The 26884-nt window shown below is 33.5% G+C and overlaps 3 protein-coding genes across 6 annotated transcripts; 2 read left to right on the top strand and 1 right to left on the bottom strand.

Annotated features, from left to right (window-relative positions):
* The first annotated feature begins 1656 nt into the window (after window positions 1-1656).
* Window positions 1657-9312, top strand: LOC25484379 (AT-rich interactive domain-containing protein 2). 4 transcript variants are annotated; one of them, XM_039828389.1, is made up of 8 exons: window positions 1657-1736; window positions 2045-2132; window positions 2587-2701; window positions 2959-3011; window positions 3145-3231; window positions 4766-4860; window positions 6328-7384; window positions 8217-9312. In XM_039828389.1, the coding sequence occupies exons 7-8, from the start codon at window positions 6485-6487 to the stop codon at window positions 9057-9059; spliced, it is 1743 nt and encodes a 580-aa protein (XP_039684323.1). In that variant the 5' UTR covers window positions 1657-1736; window positions 2045-2132; window positions 2587-2701; window positions 2959-3011; window positions 3145-3231; window positions 4766-4860; window positions 6328-6484; the 3' UTR covers window positions 9060-9312. The 4 variants fall into 4 exon arrangements, with proteins under 4 accessions (XP_039684323.1, XP_039684320.1, XP_039684321.1 ...); XM_039828386.1 differs by lacking the exon at window positions 1657-1736 and having other exon boundaries at window positions 1743-2132; XM_039828387.1 differs by lacking the exon at window positions 1657-1736 and having other exon boundaries at window positions 1743-2132; window positions 6277-7384.
* LOC25484380 (ubiquitin-conjugating enzyme E2 4) lies at window positions 2366-3248 on the top strand. The gene is made up of 4 exons (XM_024775039.2): window positions 2366-2429; window positions 2587-2701; window positions 2959-3011; window positions 3145-3248. Exons 1-4 carry the CDS (start codon window positions 2366-2368, stop codon window positions 3246-3248), a joined length of 336 nt encoding a protein of 111 aa, XP_024630807.2.
* Window positions 9313-10580: 1268 nt separating the features above from the next.
* LOC25484378 (serine hydroxymethyltransferase 3, chloroplastic) lies at window positions 10581-18135 on the bottom strand. Its single transcript, XM_039831012.1, is given in 9 exon segments — window positions 10581-11265; window positions 11851-11923; window positions 12646-12874; window positions 12877-13046; window positions 13139-13236; window positions 13318-13408; window positions 13511-13701; window positions 17843-17845; window positions 17928-18135. Coding segments are annotated over 9 exon segments (1377 nt in total). The 3' UTR covers window positions 10581-10951.
* Between the last annotated feature and the right edge of the window lie 8749 nt (window positions 18136-26884).

Genomic DNA, 26884 nt, shown 5'->3' with positions numbered 1-26884 from the left:
TCTTACTTCTCGCGCACCCTCCACTTTTCCAATTTCACCCATGCTTGGATTATAAAACTTGAAGCATTTTTATAGCATTTCAAAATATATATTCCGAAATGTCTTAAAAACTCAAACGAAACCAAACATTTCAATTTTTTTTTTTTTTTTTTGTGAAGAAGTTCAATGTCCATCCAAATTGACACTAAAGAGAATCAAACTTGAGACGTATATATACTCCAAAATCTCAAACCAACACACTTTGATTTCGAATTATATAATACGAAATGTGTCAAACCCCCTATCGGGTCAATTTTTAAAGAGCAAATAGTCACTTTAGTCCCTGATTCTGCAGCTCGCTGTCACATAGGTCTCTGACTCATGATTAAATACAAATAAGTCTTTGACTCTGCACTTCCGTTATCACTTTAGTCCCTGGCGTTACAAAAATCTGTTAAGTGATGATGTGGCGCATATGAGGTGTCACAAGGACCAAAGTGAAAGTAGAAAATGGTCACTTTGGTCCCTGAACACAAAAATCAATATCCCCAAATTGAATATCAAATCCCTAAATCTTAAATCCTTAAATGTCATCTAATTATCTTTTTTGTTCAAAATCAATCTTCTATTCAACACCAACCTACTGTTAGGTCCCTGACTGCACACACTTACTATCAGTTAGGTCCCTGACAGTAAACATGAAATTTCACTAAAGTCCCTGGCTATTAGGGACCTTTTTGGCTTGATCAACTCATAGTGTTGTGGTTATGTTACATCTTTCTCCCTTTAGTATATAATGGCATCATGATTACATATATAGAGAAATGAATTATTAACGGTGTGTTTAATTATAATCCCGGTAAGTATTTTAAAGTCATAGCTTGATTTTTGATGTGTCTTTCAACAACAATATCCAATTTTTGGTGGAGAAATTTGAATAACTAATGCATAAATTCACTTACTAAAATACACAGGCTTGAAGTTGCCTGTTGTGATTATTATTACCATAGTTTAAGACATTGTGCATAGACAATGACATTCAGATTTGTACAAGAAGGTGTTGATTCAATAGTATAAAATATCATATTCATGCTATTAAGTTACATGAAAGAACTTATGCTTTAGTTGCTTTAGCTTCTCATGAAAGAAAAAATTAAAGTGAGAAATTTGATAATAAACTTGGACACATAAACAACTTATGTTACATGTAGCACTAGTACCTACTAAGTTAAACAAATTATGAGTTAGAAATTATGTTAAAAGAAATTCAACAAAATGAATTATCATGTGAATATAACAATAATCAAGAGTAATAGATGCTAATGGATTTCCTAATTCATTGTCAGGGACCTAACTGATAGTAAGTATGCACAATCAGGGACCTAACAGTAAGCCGTGTTTAATGAAAGATTAATTTTAAACAAAAGAGAGAATTAAATCAGATTTAGGGATTTGAGATTTAAGGATTTAGGAATTTGATATTCAATTTGGGAATATTGATTTTTGATTCAAGACCAAAGTGACTATTTTCTACTTTCATTTTGGTCCCTTTGACACCTCATATGCGCCACATCATCACTTAACAATTTTCTTAACGTCAAGGACTAAAGTGATAACGGAAGTGCAGAGTTATTTGTATTTAATCCTGAGTCAAGACCTATATAACAGCGAGGTGCAGAGTGAGGAACCAAATTGAGTATTTGCTCATTTTTAAAAGGAGTAATAACCAATCACGGAATCACCACCCATCCCAAAATGTAAGAACTTGCAAATACCAATCTGAAATTGAAAAATGTGAATTCATTTGTGGGTCGGTATGTGTGTTAGGAATGAAAAATGTAAATTTATATCTGCTCAAACAATGTGGAAAAATAGTCAACGAACTCCTCAAGAAACGAAAGCATAAGGCCTAGGGCAAGCACTTTTGTGGCTTTAGAATTTCAATTTTACTCTGACGGTGGAATTAGATAGCAAGCTAGAATTGAGTGCAAGTTTAAATGCTTGCTGAAATGTTTTTCCCCCTCTGAATTTCTAATGTTTTTGTAATTGGGTTGTTGTGAATCAGGAGGATGATGAGTGATTACAAGGTGGAAATGATCAATAATGCCACGCAACAGTTTTTTGTTGAATTCCATCGACCTAAGTTACACACAGTAAGTTTCTTGCATCCCTCTGATGAATGAATGTTTGCCCATTTTCCTCAATGAAGATGAAATGCATTGTGATGTCAAATTCGGTGTTCTTTGGTTTTTGTGGTTAAAAAGTTAAGAGATAGATATATTTTAGCACATAAGGTGTATGACATACAGTGTCAGTATTTTGATGTTCAAATAACACAACTGTGACTTTAAAGGTGGAAGTTTTTCTTCTCTTTGTTTTCAAAACTATGGCACCAACACTTTTGATTGAAGGCGTGTCTCGTGTCCAACATCGACACGACACTGACACACGTTATTACATTCAATTATGTCATGTCGGGTGTCTGTGCTTCATAGAATATAACCATGTGTGTTAGTGTCGTGTTGGTGCCGGACATTGGACATGCCTTTAATCTGAAGAGTCCGTGCTACATAGGTTTTCACTCACTTTTATTTGGACTCATTGCAGGTCCTTATCAAGAAGGCATATGGAAGATAAGAGTGGAGCTACCTGATGCTTATCCTTATAAGTCTGCTTCTATTGTTTTTGTCAACAAAATTTACCATCCTAATGTTGGTGAAATGTGAGTTTTTTATAGCAAGCAAAATTTCATTGTTTTCTATGGGACACCGAAGGAGTTTTAAGATGAAAGTTCACGGTTCAAACCTTATAAACTAACACAACTACTAACTTGATAACGTTTTCTTGTAAAAAAATAGCTTCCTTGTTTTCTATCATATTTAAGCAACACCATTGTCCTCCATGGAACCTCTATTGGCTGTTGCTCAAATAAATTGCTAAACTCAACAGCTGATAAAAATCTTTTTCTTTGATATTCAGGTCTGGTTCAGTTTGTTTAGAAGTTATTAACCAGACTTGGAGTCCCATGTTTGGTAAGCATTATTACCTTTACCTTACATATATTGGTGGTAATGAATATTACTAAAAACGCACTTGCTATGCATTTGATTCAACCTTGTTTGATTGTTATTTTTGCTAACTTACATTTTTCTTATTTTCACTCAGATCTTGTTAATGCATTAGATCCATTGAATGGTGAAGCTGCTTCCTTGATGATGCGAGATTGTGCTGCATATGAACAAAAAGTTAAAGGTAGTAATCCTTGTTAAGTTTCTCCAGAATGAAACTGTAATGGCTGTTATAATATATTTATGTAATCTATGTTAAAATTATGAGATCTTCATTATTGTTGACCATAAGTTGTCATTTTACATATAATTCCAATTGGGGGAGATTTCATCAATTGGTAAATATAAAGATTTGATGACGCAAGATTGTGCAAAATGATTTATGTTCCATATCAAATGCATCAACTCCCACCCTCACAAATAATACACAAAAAGTAATGCTAGATGAAGATTCACTTTTTTTCCATGAATGATCCCTGCTGAAACCAATAGAATATGAATGTCTTTTGTCCTCACTTGCCAACACACATGTCAGCAGCACCCACACACTTATCGTAGTTTTGTGTACTATAAGCTCTTGGGTTTGTATTCATATGGGGAGCTAAAACGTTAATGTTTTCTTTTTGGGTTGGGAATGGGAAATTAGATTTCTCAATTTAATGATGTAGACCTGCCTATAATTTATGGCAACCAACATTGATTCATTTGTCAAAAAGCAATCACGAATGGTGAAGAAAAAACAACAACCAGTCTTTTTCCTACTAGGTCGGATCGTTTATATGTATCAATTGATGCCAACAGTCCTGTCATGTATTAGGTCCAAAGATAGATCATCTACCTTTAAATCTTTCTTCATGATTTGACATTTTTTTCTTGATCTCCCTCTCTACCTCCAACTATTGGATCATTCTTCATCTGGTCTACTCTTCAAAATCTTGCTTTTATCAGTCTAAGATGAGATTCTACCCTGATTCTCTCTTCAATGAACATTTTTATAACCCTTTCTCAGTTTTGTGGTATAACTCATCATAGACTTTCTTGCTTCATTTTTCGTTTGGATAAAAAGTACGCTGAATGACCTGTTTGCACTGTATTGCTTATATGTATTGATCAGCACTGCTTTATAATAATGATATCAGTGTACATTTATTGTATAAAATAAAATGATGACATACACAAATAATGGCATACTCCTTATGTTGCTTATAATGATGTAATTAATGTTGGATATGATATTGATGGCTGTAATATTACAAAATTTTTGCCCTTTTTGTCTCGAAATAATTGATATGGTGCTGCTCTCTTCATTGCAACTTTTTCTTTGCTCCAATTGAAATGTTCTTCCTTTAGAACTATAGATTGTATATGTTTGAATTCAATGTGGGGTGTTATCTATTTGGATCAGCAGTCAACAACTGCTACTGAGTGCTGCTGGTCTTGTAATTGTACTTCAATCTATGACTGCTTAGCTTTAAGAGAAACAATTTTTTGACATCAAATTTTGGTGTCGAATACGGGTGTCATTTGGATTGTGTTAATTTTAAAAATGTCTGTAAGTTGTTGTAGTAGGTAAGTAGTAAGAGAAACATATACAACGTCTCTATTTTGATGTTCAAATAACACAATTGTATCTCAGATTCACACAATTGTAGAAGTGGGTTTTTCTTCTTCTCTTTGTTGTTTTCAGTTTCACTCACTTTTATTGGGACGCATCGCAGGTCCTTGTCAAGGTGTCTGGAAGACAAGAGTGGAGGAGCTAGTCTCCTTCAATTGGTTTTGTCAACAAAAGTTATTATCCTAATGTTGATGAAATGTGAGTTGTTTCTTGTTTTCTAGAGACATGAAAAGAGTTCTAAGAAGGAAGCTCAGGGAACAAACCCTGGATACGACTAGTAACTTAATAACATTTTACTATCCAAAAAAAATCGTTGTTTATTGGCATTTCAAATCTTATAAATTTTTACGAGTTAAATCTTTTAAAATCTTTCAAATTACAAAACCTTACTTTGTCTTTTAAAATATATAAGACTTTTATATAATCTTTTGAAGGTTTTACCCAATACATTCACCTAAGTTTGATTATCGCATACCTGACCTACCCAGGCCAGACTTTATAACCATTGAAATATATTATCAACAATATAAGAATGACTACATGTGTGTGTGGAAACAATTGTGTTGATTATACTTTTTTTTTGTTGTCAAGTAGCCTAGTGGCTAGAAATTCACCTCTTAAGGTGAAAAAGTGGGGTGTCCGGGGTTTGAACCCCAGCCCCTGCATATATAATGCAGTGTTCCTAGCAACCGACCTTATCTCACTGGGACGATTATACTTTTCTTTATCCGCACATTATTATTTTATTAATATATTTGCATTTAGTTTTGTAACTTTTAATATATTTGATAAAAGTCAAGGGGGCCCTTTGGGAAATTTTAAATTTATAGTAATGTTTTCAACCGTTATAAATTTTTACCATTTTGATCTATTAAATTCCACCTTTTTTTTTGACCAATTTTAAATCCCATCTTAAAAATTACAAAATTTTAGAAGTCATTATATATATATATATATATATTTATATATTTTTTTTTGAAGGAAATTCATTATTTTATTATAGTCTTTTAAAATATAGAAGAATTTTTATGTCAAAATTATATTTTAAGATCTAACCCAATACATCCCCCTAAGTTTGATTTGGGAAATGAATTTGGTGCGTAACAGCGTGACACAATTACTCACCTCTACCATCCGATTTAAAATTGATGTATGAGATGATTTGTAAATGCTTTAATGAATCGGTAATCTTAATTGTCTGATCTCAAATCAATGGCCGAGATTACCCATAGCGTGTATGGTTTCTCAACTGCAGTGGATTCATGTCCATTTTTTATTGTAGGTTTGACTTGACCTAATCGATTTGGGCTTTATCGGACTAGACTAAATTGGTCTGGCCCGCCCAATTAACAACCCTAGTATTTAGCATTATAAAGGAACAACAAGTGTTTGATTTTTTTTAATGTCAAAAAATATTTTGTTGGGAGGGATTTCGATTTCAAAGAAGGGGAATGAAATGAAGGTAAGAGAAATACCCCTGAGAGAAGAGGAGGGTTTTATTCTCATAATCTCTCAACCTTAGTCATTTATTTTCGCACCATATTTCTTATCCTTTTAAATAAAAACTCAAATTCAGCTAATTTTTTTCATACCATCAATTATCAATAATTTCAGGTTTCAACTTTGATCTTGTGATTAATTGTACCTATCTCTTCATACTGCCAGGAAACCCTTCATTTCCTTGATGTCACCGCCATTTTTGTGATGTTCTGTGTTTGTACAATCAACATAAACCAAAGGGCAAGCTAGGTTCTTCTTTGGCTCCTTTATTTTTGTTATAAAATTCAAAACATATCTAGTATAGAAGTAGAGTCAAAAGTTCATGGCAAACGGGTCATCCCTTGATCGGCCTGAAGCTGAAACTTTTACTGAATTTCATAAAAATGGCGGTTGTCTTGTCGAGGGTCGTGTTGATAGTGCTGATCATGACAATGACAAGGCTAAACAAAAATCTTTGTTTTTTCAACTTTTTTCGGCTTACCTAAAGGAGAATTGTAGTAGAGGCAATGTGAGGCCAGTGCCGGTCATGCTCGGTGAGGGTCAATTGCTTGATTTATATCAATTGTTTGCCCTTGTGAAGGAAAAAGGCGGGTATGATGCGGTATCGAGAAAAGGGTTGTGGAATTCTGTGATAGTTGAACTGGGTTTGGACCTTCGTATTCTAGCTTCAGTGAAATTAGTTTTTGACAAATATCTGAATGATTTCGAAGGTTGGCTCAGGAAATCTTTCGAAGAGAAGAGTTTAAAAAATGGGAATGATGGGTTGAACTCATTGCCAATAGATCTAGAAAAAGAGTTTCAAAACCTTTTTTGCTCAAATCTGAAGGACAAAGATGATGATTTTGTCCCGTTAGAATCGAGTAACATCATAAAGCACATTGATTTGGTTAACCAGAAGAGTGATGGTTATTTATTGGACACTAAAAACCAAAATAACAAATGTGACGGTGTCCAAAATGTTAACAGTTATGGTAATGGCGGCGACGATGAAAAATTAGGCACTGGTGTTAAGGATGTTATGACCGCCTCTTGTGTTGAAACTGAGAAGGAATTTAATTCTCGCAAACGTAATCGGGAATCGCCTGTAGCTCAACCATTAACAGAACCATCAAAGGGGAAGGAGTATAAAGGAGACCAGGACATTTTTGTTCAGATGCTGCGGGCACGAGATGTTCTGTCGGTCAGAAAGCATGCAGAACCAAACCGTGGATCATCATCCAAGGTATATTTTCACTACACATAATGATTTTATACATGATTTTACTCATTGGATTTTTTGTGCGTTTCATATCCTGAACCAGAATGTTTTCACATGAATGGCTAGTTATCTTTTTATTGTATTTATGATTAGCATTACGATGTACTTAATTCAGCATTCATAATAAATATATAATCACAATCTACAGGTTTCTTTCCTAAAACAATATATATATAATTCCAAACTCTCAGCTTGCTGCTAACTGCTATAGGTCAACAAGGGTTAATACAATAATAAAATACGGGAAATTGGATAGCTTTGGCGCAGTCTACAAAATTACAAACATTAAATAAATTCTATCATTATTAGCAATTGAGAAAAAAGTTTAGTTGCATTATGAAATAGTTAAGAACTGTAACTGCACTATTGAGCCTGGTTATCTATATATCGATTAAAAACAGCAAATAACCCAATCAATACTAATTGATGTGTGTATCTTTGTTGGATAGCAATCACAACAGGAATCTTGATTTATTGCGATGAATTACAACATACCCCTAAATCGCATGAATTGGATTCTGCTGTGGGCGCAACCTTGAGATGGACAGGGTGACCCATCTAAAAAGCCTTGAAACGGACACGGTCTTGCAAACTGGTTTGTAAAAAGCCTGTTTTATATATATTCCAAACTGGTTTGTAAAAAGCGACTATATATTATTCAATGAATCACTTTGGTTTTATTACTTTGATATCAAAACATTGAGAAATGATTCTACTAGTTGAAAAGATCTAAAAGAAGAAATTTTATTTAAGTGTTATGCAAAAAATATCTACTGAATTTTCTTATGCTTTATAGAAGGTGAAGATGAATCCTGCCAAGTATGAGGATCTGAGACGTAGTAAAAGGCTGTCTGTTGCAAAGTTGCACGGTATGGAATCAGAAAAAATTCCGATGGAGAAAACAACTAGCAAACCAGATGTCATGATCAAGAAGAAAAAATCAACTTCCAAAGCAGCTGTGACAAAAAAGAAAATATCAACTGCCAAAGCAGCTGTGACTGAAGAGAAAAAATATGACCCATTTAGTGATGATTCTCGTGATGTTTCTGTTGGTCCTCTTTTCCAAGTGGAAGTCCCACAATGGACTGGTATAGTTTATGGGAGTGACTCTAAATCTTTAGGCACACAAGTATGGCCTGTTAAAGATGATTCAAGACCTACCACAGAAACAGATCTTATTGGTAGAGGAAGACAAGGAAAGTGTAGCTGCAATGTTCAAGGTTCAGTTGACTGTGTAAGATTGCATATTGCTGCAAACAGGATGAAGCTGAAGTTTGAATTAGGTTCGGCATTTTACCATTGGGGATTTGATAAAATGGGCGAGGAAGTTTCACTTCAATGGACAGGTGATGAAGAAAAGAGATTTAAGGATATAATGAGTCTAAAAATCCCCTCCCAAAACAAGTCTTTTTGGAACAATCCATCCAGTTACTTTCAAAAGAGGACAAGAAAAGACATGGTGAGTTATTACTTCAATGTATATCTTATTCAACTAAGAAGTTATCAGAATCGAGTGACTTCGGAGACTGTTGACAGTGATGATGACGAAATCGAATTTGAATCTTTTGGTGATGGTTTCGGGAGGAAAGCTATCAAGCGTCCATCAATTGAATTCAAGGAGTGCTCAGAGAACAAGTAATGCTTTGATTTTAAGTAGACAAAACAGTCTGATAAGCCGCCATTTGAGGAAGAAATTGGAGAAGCTGCAATTAATTGTCTTACGTGATTCTGTTTATGCTGTAAAACTTTGTTTTCACTTTTCGACTACATTTGTGCTGTAACCCTAGCCGTTTAGTCGGAGCGCTTTGAAGTGTATGGTTTTATTTAGACATTTGTAAGTTAAAATTAAATAGTTTATTTGTGGCAGGTCTTTGACTTTGGAATAGTTTTTATTTTTTATTGCTTTTCATGAACATTCTTCTACTAGAGATCAACTATGTTGAAGCCTTCAGAGAGCAAATATTAGCTTGTTATCATGGGGCTCAACTTTGCAAACTGTGGTGGAGATATCCTTTCCCTATCTTTTGGGATTTCCTCCATTTCCTTCACCACTCTTCACCCCCACTGCCTCTCACCTTCCACCTCCAACATCCAACATGGATTCCTTCCCTATGCCAACTACCATCAGTTTTTCCTTGTCCAAATCAAGTCATTCGCTGCATTTTTACTCGTCACTAATCACTGGTTTTTATCTCAGTGGCCATGAGAAATGATTTCCACTAGAGTGACCACCGCCGGATTAAAGGAAAACTGTGAAGATACTCGCTGCTACTTTTTCCGAATCATATCTTGTTCATATCTGACCTCTTATCAAAGGCACCAAACGTAGGTCTGAAAATGGTGAATTTTGTTTGCTTTTAATGAGGTTTTTTCTGCTGTAAATAAAAAATGCCAAGTATCAAACACCCGAGTAATGAAATGATTTTTTTTTTTTTATTTTTAAAATATAAAGTGAAGATTAATAAAATTTTCAAAACTTTGCCACAGATATTTTTTAACCAACTTTGAACAAAATTTAAACAGATCAACTAATGAACACTCACTCTTGTGCCAAGGAAATTGAACCCCTAATTCAATCAATCTACACGATATATCTTAGCTGATGTTAAGAAAACCATTACCGAAACTGCCAACAATTTTGGATACATGAACGGTTTGACAAACAACTTTCATAAATTTAAAATTCAAATACTATAAGGCATAGATAGTATTCTTCGGTTGTCTTTGTGAGTCAACTTTGTATTGAGTAGACATATTTTGCAAGGTATTCAGTGCATTCTTCTTCAGAGGCACAATTTGAAAGTCTTTAATAATTAATATTATACAGCTCAACATTCATTCTCTAACTTTCACTCCATTGTCTGTCTTCTTCTGATTTAGGATGTTCAAGTATGCAACCGTTAAATGAATCAAAAAACATGTATATATATATGATCATTATATATGATCAACTAATCATCACTCAATTACATAACAAAGTTTTAACATGTATGGAAGATTGTTGTACTACCATAATATTGTGGAAAAGAAAATAGAACCTCAATAACATAACCCACCAACAAGCTGAAAAAGAAAAAGTTTGTATAGATTCTGGTCTTGAAAGAGGAACCCTAGATAGAACAGAATATGGATACAAAATCTGTAAATAAGCCAACAAAATTAAAATCTTCAGAAATTATTTTAATAGAATGCACTAGGGAATTCCTGACTCAATCTACTCGCAGTCAAATAGTCATTTCAAAAAATAAAATGAACATTATCAACTTGACCATGAAGAAGACAGGTCAGAAATTGCCAAAGTGCAACTCCAAGGTATCCAAGAGAATTTGGAGAGAGAGAGAGAGATTAGACTCCAATAAAACAAACAGCAACACAATAGGTTGTAACAATAACATTTATGTTTAAACAAACAGCAACACAAATAAAACATGTAATCAGCGTCATGAAAATTTTCAAGAAAAAGAGGATTAGACTCCAGCAAGAGCTTGAACTTTCCTACACAAATCTGAAACCTTGTCTCCCAAAGAAAATTCAGGCGATGTCACAAAATTCATAAAATCTTAAACCATAACCAAACATTTTGCTTCCAGACGAAGGAGCAAGAGCTTGAACTTTTCTACGCAAATCTGAAACCTTGTCTCCCAAAGAAAATTCAGGCGATATGAAAACATTCATAAAATCTTGATCCATAGATCCCAAGACCAAACTTTTTGCTTCGAAACTTAACAGCACACCCTCATGAATTAAGTCCGCAAATAGTTCAAATTCTTTCTCATTAAATCCTCTTGTTGTCATTGCTTTTGTCCCAATGGAAATGCCGTTGGAAACTAGGGCATTCTTGTCACCTTTGAAATTAGAACATGTTAGGATAATAAAAAAGAATAAGCAAAAGTGCAAATTAAGGGGTGTTTGAGAGTGAGATTTTCTTACCCACTCTTAATTTGGTACAATTAAAATCAACTAAAAGAACGTTAAACTATATATTCCCAATCATCAAAGTTGGTGGACTCAAGGACCAAATTGATGGGTGGAAGAACACTTTAAGGACCTATTAGTTGATTTTGGTCATGTAGCTTAGTGGTTTGAAATTCACTTCCAACTTCCCTTGCTGACTGAGCTTGAGCTATGCTCATCAGGGACAATTTGGGATATTAATTTAGCCAAATTGGAATGAATATTTTTAACACAACAACGTTCCTGTGAATAGGTTTCAAGTTCTATTTCTAAGTAAAAAAATAAAAATCCGAATGATTATAATTTTGGATATTAAATATGACAATTTGGGATAATAAATTGGACTAATTTATACGAATGTTTTTTTAACAAAATAACATCCCTATAAATACGTTCTATCTCTTGTTAAAACATTGTAGGAACGAAAAATGGCTCCACATACTAAAATGATATGGAACAAGGAGCAAGTCACTCACCAGACACTAAATTCTTGTTGCCGTTTATAAAAGCCATGTTGAGAATTTTCTTCACGAGAGCACCATCAATACCCTGAAGGATGTGATTGACTAATATGAAATACAAGGTACTAAAAAAAGCATAAAATCAAGGGTTAATTAAGTAAATGATCATAAATATCTAGAATTTCATTTTTGGTCCCTATAAAAAAATCCACTTTTTAAGCCATGTAAAATTTTCCGTCAGCATTTGTAGTCGTCCTTGTAAAAATTCCAATCAGCATAGACTTAGAGGTGGAAATGGGCTAGGCCAGGCTGGGATTTGTAAATCCTAGATCTGGCCTACTTCAAAAATTATAGACCCGAGTCAGACCTATTATCCGTCATAGGCTAATTTTTAAGAACAAGCCTGACGTTTTTAAAAGCCTATTTTACACTAAGGCCTAACCACACCTATAAAAGTCTACTATTAAGTAGACCAAATCCTATGACGGCCTAAAACACATGAATAGGTCTGCTACTAAACAACAAGATCGTATGAAGGTTTGATCCCACCCCGAAGAATAGACCCTGTAATAAAAAATGCAAAAGAAAAATGGTACAGGACTAAAAAGTGTGATTTTATAGGTGCTAAAAATGAAATTCTTGAGAAAAATCAATAAGCAAAATCTCGCTTGTCAGTAATATACACAACACTATGGATTTTTGAGAAAAATTCACAGGATTGCACCATTTCTACAAAGGATTAAGGAGGGGTAGACAAGAGAATTAAAATTTTAGACACGCAAAAAAAAAAAAAAAGAGCAAGAAGCTTACAAATTGCCCAAGATCAACAAGAACCATGTGATTATCATTACCACCAGAAACCAGTTTATATCCATGTTCAACTAATCGGTTAGCAAGAGCTATACAGTTAGCAACCACCTGCACGATGGTATGAATGAATGTTATTGGTCGGAAGTGGTTTACACCCAACTTTAACCAATGTTGAAAAGCGACAATGACACATACCTGCTTTTGGTAATTTTTAAATGCAAATTCTTCTATTTCATTTTGAGTAAAAAATGTAAGCTGAACCCAATATCAAAGCAAACCTTGAGGGTTGCGGTGGCAACAATATCACAAAACTCAAATGGATCGGCAAGCACAGACTCGGCAACAAACCCAAGAATATGAGTCATATCCATCATAAAAAAAGCACCTACTTCATCTGCTATCTTTCCTTGCATAAAAGATGCAATTAGTTTATCGCAAGGAATAAAATCACATTGTATACAGAAGCAGATGATGAAGATTAAAATAAACATACTTTTCTAATGCGAGAATAATTGACGTCTGGAGGATACACACTAGCAACAATGAGCTTTGGTCGGAATTCAGCAGCAGTTTTCTCCAGCCCAATAAGATCTGTTGTAATTCAAAAGCAAGTATGTTATTCCACAAATAAGCCAATATATCTAAAAACAATTTTAATGAAAATACAAACACCTGTTGATTCATCAAGTCGGTACGGCATAATTTCAAAATATTGCGAGGCGAAATTATGAGATAAATGTCCCTTGTGAGTCAAATTCAAATACTGGTAACATATAATCACTGACATTAGAAAAACAATGTAATGGATTTCCACTTTGGGATTGGAAAAATTAAACAAACTTTAAGTGAAAGAAAGATAGTTTACCATTATTCGATCACCTAGCTTAAGAATTGAAATGTACACTGCAAAATTAATCACGCTACCAGCTAATGGTTTAACACTTACACCCCACTTATTACAATCTAGATGGAATGCGGCAAGTACCCTTTCATCAAAAGGAATTTCACTCTCATCAGCTTCAGTAAAGCCATAATTTGGGAAACTCCTTCCTTCACCTAATATTTCAAATTAGCACATGATGCCGTGAACGAAGAGATGAATACATGGCCATATATATTAAAGGGTTAAAATATGCCATTAGGATAATTCTTGTAAACAAACAAAAAATTACAACCAGAAATTACCGAAATGACAAGGGACGAAAGTACATTTAACCCTATATTAAAACATCGGTGCGGAATTCAACTATATATCGAGTGCGACTATATATTAATATAATGGTATCAACGAATTTCCTCAAAACAATACATTTCCTCAAAACATTTCTCCATCCAAATACACTCTAGTTCATTGCTCTATATTCAACAGAAATTGCTCGCTCCCAACAGAAATTGCTCGCTTCCAAAGTTGTTTTAAAATCTATGATGCATAGGTACGGGTACGATACCTGGTATGTGTACTGGAACGTAACAAATATATATATATATATATATATATATATATATATATAAGCATAATTTTTTTAAGCATCTATACTTGTACTTTTAATTAAACAAGTCAGAGATGTAACGCCCTAGTCGTTATTTTATTTATTTTAGAATTATTTAGAGTCTTTTATGTGTTTTTAAATAATATTGTGATTTATGTGGTGTGTATTATTTTATTATATGATTTATTTTAATATAATGAGAATAATATGAGAAATAGAGTTATTTTGGAGTGTGGGGAATTAATTAATAATTAATAGAATTAAGGGGAGTTTAATGAAATAAGGGGGAGTTATAGTTTTGAGAGTTAGGAAAAAGAAAAGGTCAGAAGCAGTTTTACGTGAAAACAAGTTTTGGGAGAGAAAACCAAGAACAATGGTGAGAAGAACAAGTGGAGTCAGAGAATCCGATCGTTGTGCGTTTTCTTCTAAATTAAGGTAAGGGTGAGACTATCTCTCAATAATCATAGTATATAATTTCTGAAAATTGATCTAATTGAGTTGTTCTTGAAAATAAAAATTGGGAATTAGGGTTGATGCTGATTTGAAAGGGATGGTGTAAGAATCATGTTTAATGTGTTTAGTTTTAGTGTTTAGAATGATTTCTTAATCTATAATGTTGCTGTGATCAGAATTTTGAATGAGATTAGAATTTGTTGGATAAATTGGAGAAGTTTTGTATGATTGCTAGAATGATCTGAATTGTTGTTGTTGATGCCTGTTTTATGTTCCTTTAGATGCCTAATTGTATAATGAACCTATAAACAATCTTTGGAAACATGTTTGGGCATTGGGAGATCAAAATTGGGAGTTTTGGGTGAAAAGGGGGTGGAACCCGTAACATTTTTCTGCAGAAATTTTGAATGGTCGCTTAAGCGACGCTGAAAGTTGCTATCTGATGACTGTTCGCTTAAGCGAACGGGTAAGCGAACAGCTCAGAAGCTACTGACTTGAGTTCGCTTAAGCGAACGCTAAGCGAACGAGCCCAGTTTCAGCACTTTTTGAATTTTGTTCTGAGCTTCCTATAGCCAATCTGAACTGCTTAAAACACTTCTTTTAACTTGTATAATCATTAGTCTCATACTTAATTCTAATGTAACATCTCCTTGAATGAAATTTGGACTTGGCTTATGAAATCAAAACTTAACTTTGAAAATTGCTCAAAAACGTTGACTTTTCTGAAAAATGGGATCTTCAAGGAAATGGAATAGGATTAAGATAGTACAGAGATTATATGATTACTGTAAATTATAGTGATTGGTTTCCTTGAGTTTTATTTGATTTTGGTTTTGAAAATGGAAGATTCTTGTAAAATGTTAAAGAGAGACGAACATTGATGAAAATATCATTTTAAGTCAATTACCTTATAAATCCTTCATATTTAGTTTTGTATGACTATATGGAAGTATTTGATTGATAGATGAGTGTTGAATGTGATGTTTATCTTAAGGTGATGTAATTTTCTCTTGACTTGGAAAGTGGGCAAATCATATATCTGATGTGAAATTATGTAAGGGTGATGATATTGGTGAATCCATATACATTGTTTATTATGATATGGTGGGTGAATATATATGTTGTTGTGAATGTGTTGATGAATCTTGCTATTAAGAGTCGTTGTGTCATAGTTGACTAAGAGGTGGAGTTTGTCATAATTAATTATGTACATTTGTTGTTGTCGTTGTTGTTGTTGAGATGTATGTAGATATACACAAGTGGAGTCATAAGTCATATATACATATATGCATTGTCGAGTTGTATGTAGATATACACAAGTGGAGTCAGTTGCATAATCATAAAAGTGGGAGAGCTTCGGCTCTGGAACGCCTTGTCGTTCAAAGCGGTGGAACATTAGTTGTTCAAAGCGGTGTTTAGCGGTGATGACTTATGTCCTGAAAAGAATGCTTTAACCATTCGACAACGGTGTGGGCTACGGTCCTGAATATGGTACCACATGCATGCGCATTGTTGAGGAGTCTTAGTGGAGTCGTTGAGTAGTTGCATGAGTCGATGTTATTGGTTTTAATTACCATTTGTTGTTGATGTTGTTAATGATGATATACTTATATATTGATGAATTATTATTATGACAGGGTGTTAGATTTAATTGATGAATTAGATATCTATTATTGATGAAATTAAGATGATTAATGATGTTGTTAATGACGATTGATGTTGTTAATGATGTGGTATATTTGCAAATGCATTATGTGGAATTATATATGATGTTTAAGTTGTGTTGATTATCATTTGATATTGTTATATCTTGAGATGTCTATGTACTACCTGTGATGCTGTCAAATCTTAACTAAGATGTAAATGTTAGCCTAAGTTGTAAGCGTTGTTGAGTTATGAGAGGTGGTGTACTCTCACGTTGTTTATGTTGTCGATTAAGTTGTTGTCGTTGTTGTTGATTAAGTAGTAGTTGTTGTTATTGGGAGAGTTGTTGTCGTTGTTGTAGAATCTTGTTGTTGTCGTCGTTGTTGGTTGAATTAGTAAGTGTTACTAAAATTAAAGAATTAAGAATATTATTATGATGATTTGTTGTTGTTTACATTATTATAAGATGAGGATTATGTTGTGTCGACTATGTTACCATGAGGTGATGATTATGTTGTGTTTGTCTATATTATTATGAGGAGATGTTTATGATATGATGAATTATGTTGTTATACAATGATATTTACGATATGACGAATGACGAATTATGTTGTTATACAATGATGTTTATGATATGATGAATTATGTTGTTATACAATGATATTTATGATATGATGAATTATGTTGTTATGATGTTGTTTATGATATTGATTATAATGTTATGATGACTGTTTATGGTGTTGAATATGAGGTTGTTATGATGTTACATGATGATGATTATGAATGTTGTGATGATGATTACATGATGTTAAGTTATGAGTTGTTAAATGTACTTGATGATGGTTATGTTAAGTTGATAAGTTGTCTTTTATTCATGAATTGCTAATGAAATGTTTGATGAATAATTATTATTATGAATTGATGATGTTACGTATAGTTGTTAAGTTGTCTTCTATTCATGAGTTGTTAATGAGATGCGTAGTGGAGAATGTTAATACGAATTAATGATGTTGTTATGTTGTATATGATTATGATTAAGATGTTGATTATGATGTTAAATGATGCTGTTATGATGTTGTTTATGATATCGAGTTATGACTGTTGATATGATGAGTACATGATATGGTTTAGGAGTCGTTAAAAGAATTATTATTACTAATTGATGGAGTTTAAGTTGTTAGATGCATTTGATGAGTTATATGCTTATTATTATTGTTTGTGAAATCTCACCCCTTTTGCTTGAAAATGTTGCCCTTCGTATGGGTAACTTGCAGGTATTAAAGATTAATATGAGTGGTGGCTCAAGTGTCTTAGGGCTCTGATACGTAACGGGATGGGAAATTGTTGCTAAGTTTATCATTCCTTTATGTATCAATTTTGGAACATGTTGTTGAAGCTTTTATTGTCGTTAAATTAATTATGCTACAAAGTTTTAATTATTACGTTGTTGAAATTTGAAGGATAATTATTTAATTATTCCATTTGTGATTCTTAAGAAAAGAAGTGTAACATTCCGTTTAAGTTGTTTTACTCTGATTAATTTATGAAATTTTTATGTTGGGAAAACGGGGTGTTACAAGAGAAACCAGAGGGTTGAGATGGAGTAGTACCCACTGTAAGCAACAATACCAATAATGATTATTAACAATGTTAATAGATAAATAACGACGAAGAAGATCTCAATAAGCAACCTACCTGAAAGATTATCTTCATTCAAGCTGCAAAAGATCTTTCTGTTAACAAAAGAACGGATAGGAAAACCAGCATTTGCAAAAGATCTTTCTGAAAAAATCTGTGCGGTAGTGCCTAAAGCCAAAGTAGCGAAAGGCTTTGCGGAACAGTTAGAGAGAGATGAAATCGGAACCTTGATCGTAGTACCAACATTTAGTCGTAGTAAAGTCATCCCCGTCGATGAAATGAAAATTGTCTGTATTTCGTTTTCTGGGAAATTTTGCTAACTTCCTAAATATATATAGGTGGTTGAAGCCCAAATTTGTACTCAACCCTAATTCATTGGGCTTCAACCCATGAGGTAATTGAGAAATTTTAAAGAATTTAGAATTCTAGAAAATTTAAATGATTCAATTAAATTACTTTCATTTCTAAATACTTTTGTTTGGATGGAGTAATAAAACAAATTCATTGTCATTATTTTTGGGCAACTTTTATAAATTTTAATTTTTTTTGGCCAAATTTGAAAACAGAAATTAGGGGTCAAAATGTAAATTTCAAAAAATTAAGGGGTCAAATTATAATTTTTGAAAAAACTAAGGGCCCAATTTTTGGAAATTTATTGGGGTCAATTTGAATTTTTTGGAAAATTTGAGGATCAAAATGCAAAATATGAAAAATAACAACAATGAAGAAATTTGAAATTCTTAGCTTTTTAGGTGTCATTTGAAATTCTCTATAACTTGAACAAAAATACTTCATAAATTTCCATCATTTTGAAAATGCTTCAAATTAATATCCAAACAATGGTATTCACCCCAAAGTATTTGAATTTCCTCAAAACAATACATTTCTTCAAAACATTCCTCCGTCCAAATACACTCTAGTTCATTGCTCTATATTCAACAGAAATTGCTCGCTCCCAACTTAAATGATAATTTTAGTCATGCGTTCCTTAAGTCATGCAATATGATTTAAGTGTTACATTAATGAAATGTTATAAGCATCTTTTCTTAAAAAAAAAAAAAGTGTTATATGATAGCAACAAAAACGCAAAACTTCATATTTTCAACTTCTCTAAAAAAAATGTAACATAAACAATTAAATAAGTGAGATAAGTAAAAAAAAAATGTCACGTGTACTAACAAACACCGTTAAAAAAATAATAAGTAAAATAAATATTAAATTAGTGAAATAATCAGTAAAAATAAAAATAAGGATCTTAGTTTTCTTTTTCCTTGGGCTTTGCCCTCTTTTGTACCCAAAAAAAATAAAAATAAATCAATTATACTAACTACTTTATCACCCCAAAGCTTGCATACCACATGTTTACCGAAGTTCGGTAAAAGCGACAACTCACAAGGCCCCCCTCAAAAGGCATCCGGTCCGCCTCAAACTCCATATCAGGCTCCCCCTGAGCCTCAGCCTGCTGCTAAGGAGGTTGCTCATAATGTGGTTGCTCATACTGATATGCCTCCAGATACTCAGGTTGATACTCCTCATGATGTTGTTGCTGATACTGTATTGGGTCCACTGTGATGATGATCCCCTACAGCATCAACGTTTCCAATTCTCGTGCCTTAACCTCTCCCTCGATCACTCATTGGAGGGTGTAGTGCTTCATTTTCACTCTGTGCACTACCGGTAGAGGACTCCCTCTCTAACCTAAGTTTGTCAGGCCTTTGAGACATATCTGCACAACATTTCAAAAAGCAAAAAATAAATGAGACATTTTCATATGGACAATTCAACAACATTTCTAACAATTCATTGAGACAGTGTCATTTCAATCTGTAAACTACCACATTGCAGTCAGACTAACTACAATCAACTATAACAAATCAATTGCTAACAGATTCCATCATTAACAATACAAAAAACAAAAAAAAATCTTTGAGACATTTTATCAAACACCTACAGTGCAACTTTCAATAAACTTAAAATCAAACAATTTCAAGATCCTAAAACTACCGCATTGCACTCTAAACTACAATTCATAACTTAATTCATCGCTAATAGTCCTAAAAACTAACATGCAAGCCAAATTTTTAAAAACCTAAAAATGTTAAATTTATTCAAAGAAATCTAAATTTTCAGCCAAAAAAATGCAATGAGGTAGGATAATCAACACTTACTTGATATTGTCGGAGAAATTGACTTTGAATGGCGCAAGAATGAAGAAAATCGCATTTGGAGGGGAAAAATCGTATTTTGAGAAGTTTATTTGGAGGGGAAAAATTGTCGAATATGATGATTCAACTCATTGTATACTCCCGCAGAACTATGAACATTACGACGAATTGCTTTCTTAGCTTTTTAATGTCATTTGCCTAAAAAAAAATTATATTAAATAGAAAAATTATTTAAATTTTTACTTTATTTTAAATTCCTTCATTTATTGTCTTTGGTGGAGAACAAACTATTAAAAAACGTCAATGTCTTATGATGAGTTGATAAGATGAATACTTATATTATTTTAAATTTCTCACTTTTGATCTTTGGTAAATGAGTTACACACGTATCCAACAAAAAAAAAAGTACAAATTTTGATCTTTAATAGATGTAATATGTGTTTGGAATACCGGTGGAAAGCTCAAAAAAGCACGTCTAGGCAAAAGTTGGAATTTCCAGCTTCATAAAATCACGGTAAAAGTGACATTGGATAGCGTGCACCGTGAAAAAAACATGAAACCAAACACTACTGTAACATGTGGGAGTGCAAATAAAGGAAATAATGGTCAATGTTTCAAATTTAAATGGCAAGAAAAAATTCGCATCCTTATTTACTTTGAAATACATTGAAATTGTTTGATTGTCAACGATATTGCTATAAATACAATAATTATCCGTTAATTGGTATTATATATCTCTAAAAATTGTTTGATTAGAAATATGATATTGTAAAATTTGCACTAACATAGTAAATGCTGACAAAAAAAAACGGGATTAAAATAAAATAGAAGGGAGCATGGAGTAGTAAAGTAAGGTTAATAAAGACACGATGAAAAAACGTAATCAAATGAATTCAGTAAATTTAAATGATTATGGTCTTATTAAAAAATCACATGACTTTTTTTTTAGAGAAGAAAAAACAACATGACTTAATAAAAATCACATAAAAATGTCCTTCCATTGTTTGTTTGCAAGAAACGAAGATGTCAGTAATAGACGATTTTTTATCGGTAGCTCTATGGGGTTCTTCACCTCATTCTTATTCTTTCCGACCGGCTGTGGGGGCGTCTGGGGGTTTGTTAATTATATGGGACATTGAGGTTGTTGAAGTGTGGTCTTCGGTTAGCATGGAGCATGTGTTAATAATTCATGGTCGGTTTATTAGTTCAGATGATGAATTCTTTATTTTTAATATTTATGCTCCGTGTGATAATGGTGCGAAACAGTTGTTATGGAATTCTTTATCCGTATATCTTCAGCGGTTGGTGGGTAAAAATGTTTGTCTATGTGGTGATTTCAACGCGGTCCGCACTATGGATGAAAGAAAGTCACGGGGGGTTGCGATTCAATCCTTTGATTGCGTCCCTTTTAATACTTTCATTGATAGCAACGTTTTGGTTGATCTTCCTCTGCATGGCAGAAGCTTTACTTGGTACAAGGGGGATGGCAATTCCATGAGTCGGTTAGACAGATTTTTGCTTTCGGAGGAGTGGTGTGCAAAGTGGCCTTATTGCTTGCAAATTGCTTCTTTACGCGGTTTATCCGATCACTGTCCTTTGGTTTTATCAGTTGATGATCTTAACTAGGGGCCGAAACCGGTGAGGATGTTGAAATGCTGGGCTGATGTTCCGGGTTATCAAGTTTTTGTTCGTTCTAAGTTACAGTCTTATCATGTAGATGGTTGGGGAGGACACATTTTAAAGGAAAAATTGAAGAGGATAAAAGTTGATCTTAAAGATTGGCATCTAACTCATACTCACAATTTACCTAGCAAGATCAAGTCTTTAAAAACTCAGATAGATGATTTGGATTCTAAGGGTGAGGTGGATGATTTATCAGAGGAAGAAGTAAATGACTTGCATACTTTATCTATTGACCTTCATTCTTTTTCGAGGGCTAATGCGAGCATTTCTTGGCAACAATCTCGGTCATTATGGCTTCGTGAAGGGGATGCCAATTCAAAATATTTTCATGCGATTATGTCTGGTAGACATCGTCGGAATGCCATTTCTTCCGTTACAGTGGATGGTAACATCATAGAGGGTGTTGACAATGTTCGTGCAGCAGTGTTTGGTCATTTTCAAACTCATTTCCAAGCGCTACATCATGACAGACCAAGAGTGGATGACTTACATTTTCGTAGGTTGTCGACAATGGATGGGAATTTTTTGATTCATCCGTTTAGTGAAACGGAGGTAAAGGCGGCTTTATGGGACTGTGACAGCTTCAAGAGTCCTGGTCCGGATGGTATTCATCTTGGTTTTATTAAAGATTTTTGGTTTGAATTGAAACATGACATTATGAGGTTCATTTCAGAGTTTCACCGCAACAGTCATTTGTCAAAAGGGATAAACAGCTCCTTCATTGCTCTTATTCCTAAGATTGATTGTCCTCAACGACTGAATGATTTTCGCCCCATTGCTTTAATTGGATGCTTATATAAAATTTTGGCAAAATTGTTGGCTAATCGCTTGAGACAAGTGTTGTGGAAGGTTGTTTCTGAAACTCAATCAGCTTTTGTGAAGGACAGACAGATTTTGGATGGCATTCTTATTGCAAATGAAGCGGTTGATGAGGCTCGTAAAAAGAAGAAAGATATGCTTTTGTTTAAGGTTGATTTTGAAAAAGCGTATGATTCAGTTGATTGGGGTTATTTAGATGATGTTATGGGGAGAATGTCTTTCCCTTCTTTATGGAGGAAGTGGATGAAGGAATGTGTTTCTACAGCCACTGTGTCGGTGTTGGTGAATGGCAGTCCAACGGAAGAATTTCAAATGAAACGGGGACTACGTCAAGGTGATCCACTTTCCCCTTTTCTCTTTCTTCTTGCAGCAGAAGGTTTGAATGTTTTGATGACCTCGGCGGTGAACTCGAATCTGTTTACGGGTTACTCTATTGGGACGCATACTCCTACTACCCTTTCTCACTTGCAATTCGCTGATGACACTCTTCTGATAGGTGTTAAGAATTGGGCGAATATCCGAGCTTTGAGGGCTGTTTTGGTTATTTTTGAAAATATGTCTGGGCTGAAGGTAAACTATCATAAGAGTTGTTTGTTTGGTATAAACATTGAGGATTCGTGGTTGTATGAGGCTGCTTCTATTTTATCGTGCAAAGTGGGCCGCATTCCTTTCATTTACCTTGGCCTACCCATAGGTGGAGATCCTAGACGGTTATCGTTTTGGGAGCCGGTTATTCATCGTATAAAATCTAGGCTGTCTGATTGGAAAAGCAGAAATTTGTCGTATGGGGGCCGTTTGATTCTCCTTAAATCCGTCCTGTCTTCATTGCCTGTCTACGCCCTATCCTTTTTCAGAGCTCCCGCAGGTATAATCTCTTCCATCGAATCTATTTTTATTAATTTTTTTTGGGGAGGGGGTGAGGATAATAGGAAAATTGCTTGGGTTGATTGGAATTCCGTTTGCATGAGTAAGGAGGTTGGTGGCTTGGGGGTAAGGAGATTGAAAGAGTTTAACACTGCTCTTCTTGCTAAATGGTGTTGGAGGTGTTTAGTGGATAGAGACGGGTTGTAGTTTAGAGTTTTATTGTCCCGTTATGGAGAGGAGAGAGGGCGGCTTAGAGAGGGAGGTAGGTTGGGGTCGACGTGGTGGAAGGAGATTGTTAAAATTCGAGAGGGGATAGGTGTTGAGGGAGAAAGCTGGTTTGAAGCTAATATTTTAAATCGTCTAGGTAACGGTTTTAACACTTATTTTTGGTTCGATGTTTGGGTGGGGAATGTGTCGTTGATGGAGAGGTTTAGGAGACTTTTTGATTTATCAGTTCACAAGGATTTGACGGTGGGGGCCATGCATGCATTAGGTTGGGGAGAGAATGGGGTGGCTTGGAGGTGGAGACGTAGATTGTTTGCCTGGGAGGAGGAGTTAGTGGTGGAGATTAGGAATTTGGTGTCTAACGTTACTTTGCAGGAATCTGAGACAGATGTGTGCCTTTGGCGACCGGACATAATAGCTGGATTCACGGTTCGTGGAGCATATCATATGCTTATGAGGCAGGTGACACACGATGATGATGTTGTTTTGAGTGCACCATGGCACAAAAATGTTCCGTTAAAAGTTTCTATTTGCGCATGGCGTCTCATCCGCAATAGATGGCCGACAAAGGACAACTTAATGCGTCGTGGTGTTATTTCTGTTGAAAATCAGTTGTGTGTTTCAGGTTGTGGTCAACAAGAAACTTTAGATCACTTAATCATTCATTGTAATTTTTTTGGCAATCTTTGGAAACTTGTAAAGTCCTGGATTGGTGTTTACTCAGTGGATCCTTATCAAGCTACAGATCATTTTCAGCAATTTATTTACTCTTCAGGTGGTTATGCTCCTCGTCGATCTTTTCTACATCTACTTTGGCTCTGTTGCATTTGGGTAATTTGGAATGAAAGAAATCAAAGAGTCTTTGAGAACAAAGCCAACTCGATGATGCAGCTTTTGGAAAAGGTTAAGATGTACTCTCTTCGTTGGTTGAAAGCTAAAAATGTGTGCTTTCCTTTTGGTTATCATTTATGGTGGCAGCATCCCCTTCTGTGTTTAGGGATAGGCTGAAGGTTTTTTTCTCCTTTTTTAATTTCAGACAAGTTTTATTGTTGTAAACTTTGTTTTGCTTCTTAATGCACTCCTTGTGCTTGAGAGCAAGACTTTTTGTTGTTAATATATATCTCATTTTGGCTTGTTCAAAAAAAAAAAAAAAAAAAAATAAAAATCACATAAGCAATTGCTTGATTAATGGATCGTAAAATATAAAAAGTGAGGAAATATGCTAAATTTAATGGTTAAATAGTTAGTAATGCATTTATTAGGAAAACTATTGGAATTATTAGCATTTAAAAATAAGAAGAAAATTTGGCTAATTTGCACCTTGCACGTTAAATATTTTTGGCTATTTTTCACCATAAATCAATCAAAATAAATGACAAATTTAAATATGTATAATGCATTTTTTTTGAAGGAAAAATATGTATAATGTATGTAATTTAATATGTGTTGAAACTTATTGGAAAAAAAAAATGCTAACATGAATGAGTGACTAAGCAATACACCCAATAAGCAAGTTTTATTTAGATGATGAGGAGTGTGCGTGTTTTCATACAATATGTCTTTAGAGAGCTTGTTAATCATTTGAATTCAATTATTTGATTCATGTATTAGTCATATTGAGGTGTATTAACATATTAGTTATGTTTACCAATGCTTCTTATCAAATGTACTTTATTTTTTATGCTTTAAAGGATAATGTTTAATATCGCGACAATAATTTACCAACCACTCGGAATATATAGCAGTGCCGTTGTTTAAACTATATATTAATTTCTTTATTTGCTAGTAAAACAATTCTTCTTCTTTTTTTGTTGATAACAAACTATTAAAAAAAAATATGAAACTGTATTAAAACAATTCATTAAAGCAGTTTATTTAGGTTCTAGTAAGTTAAAGAGAATTCAAATATCTGTGGAGCTTGTTAGAGAAAATATGCTTATATAAAATGTTATATATATTTTTTTTATCTACCATCTGAGCCACTACATCCCATATATAAGATGCTATCTTATATTTGCATTTGAAATTGGATATGAGAAAGGAAAAAAAAAGTCTCCAATCTAAAGAGCATTAAATGATTTTCGTTGACCAATAAGAAGAGTGAATAAGAAGATTGTCTTAAAATTATCACAAAAATGGTTGTACAAATATCATTATTCTTTTCATTATTATCACTCCAAAGTAAAAAACCACTTTGAGTTTGATCTCAATTCAAACGTTTTGTGAAAATGTGATGCATTTCTTCTTGCCTACCGATTTGTTTCCTTGTCAAGTATAAATAAAATAAATAAAGAAAAACCAAATCTAAGCACCAAAAGAAAATATAAAAGAGTAAAATATTAAAAAGTAAAATAACAACATTACAAATAGAAAAAGCAGCGAGTATTAAGGTATTAAAATAAAATAGAAGGGAGCAGAAAGTGATTATATTTGAACCTAATAATATGAAATAGAAGGGAGCAGAAAGTGGTTATATTTGTTGTTAGATTAATTTTTACTAATTCTTTAAAGTTTGAACCACATACCTCAAACTTTTTATAGACATATTTTTTTTTTTTGGTGTAAATATCTTTACTTTTTTTTGAGGGAGTAAATATCTTTACTTATAAGTCTTATTTATTTTTTTTGTCAAGTATTTTAGTGGCTAAAAATTCTCCTTTTTCATTTATTATTCAATGTCCCTTCCAATTGAGCTAAGCTTATGAGACACTTATAAGTTATAAGTCTTATTTAAAAGCCACATTTTCAATCTTTTTTCTTGACAATAAAAAAACACATTTAATGCATATAAATTAATGTGGTTAAACATGTTTTAATGCACTCGTTTAATGCACAATATTGTTGTGTATGGTTTGCTGTCTTGAAGCAAATTTGAATGAGTTTTTTTTTTTGAAAGGACAATTTGAATGAGTTATTTTACTAATTAATTGTGTTTTTTAGGGAATTAATTAATTGTGTTTAAAGGGTAAAAACTCAAATGATATAAATAATGCATAAAATATGTAAGATTCGGGGTTCAAACCCCGACTTCCACAAAAAATAAAGTAGAAACTCGCCCACAATAACTTAAAGTAATGTAGTGGGTAAATATCAAGAACTTTTAATTTCATACACTACACTTTTAAATATGGGTAATGTTAACCGGTGCTCCGGAAGCTCCCGTTAAGAAAGCAAATGTAATATCATCATATTGATATTTGTACATTCAACTCATTAAAAGTTTAAAAATTATTTCTTTTTAATTTAAATCTTCCTTTT

This window comes from Medicago truncatula, chromosome 1 (assembly GCF_003473485.1).
Source record: "Medicago truncatula cultivar Jemalong A17 chromosome 1, MtrunA17r5.0-ANR, whole genome shotgun sequence".
Taxonomy (NCBI): Eukaryota; Viridiplantae; Streptophyta; class Magnoliopsida; order Fabales; family Fabaceae; genus Medicago; species Medicago truncatula.
Note: the sequence above shows the minus strand (reverse complement) of the source record. Positions and strands in the feature narration are given on the sequence as shown.

Excerpts from the sequence above, each read along its gene's own strand:
- LOC25484380 (XM_024775039.2), top strand. The coding sequence starts at position 2,366 with ATGGCACCAACACTTTTGATTGAAGGCGTGTCTCGTGTCCAACATCGA. Across the intron at positions 2,702-2,958 it reads CATCCTAATGTTGGTGAAAT|GTCTGGTTCAGTTTGTTTAG; the intron begins GTGAGTTTTTTA and ends TTTGATATTCAG. Across the intron at positions 3,012-3,144 it reads GACTTGGAGTCCCATGTTTG|ATCTTGTTAATGCATTAGAT; the intron begins GTAAGCATTATT and ends ATTTTCACTCAG.
- LOC25484379 (XM_039828389.1), top strand. The coding sequence starts at position 6,485 with ATGGCAAACGGGTCATCCCTTGATCGGCCTGAAGCTGAAACTTTTACT. Across the intron at positions 7,385-8,216 it reads ACCGTGGATCATCATCCAAG|AAGGTGAAGATGAATCCTGC; the intron begins GTATATTTTCAC and ends TATGCTTTATAG.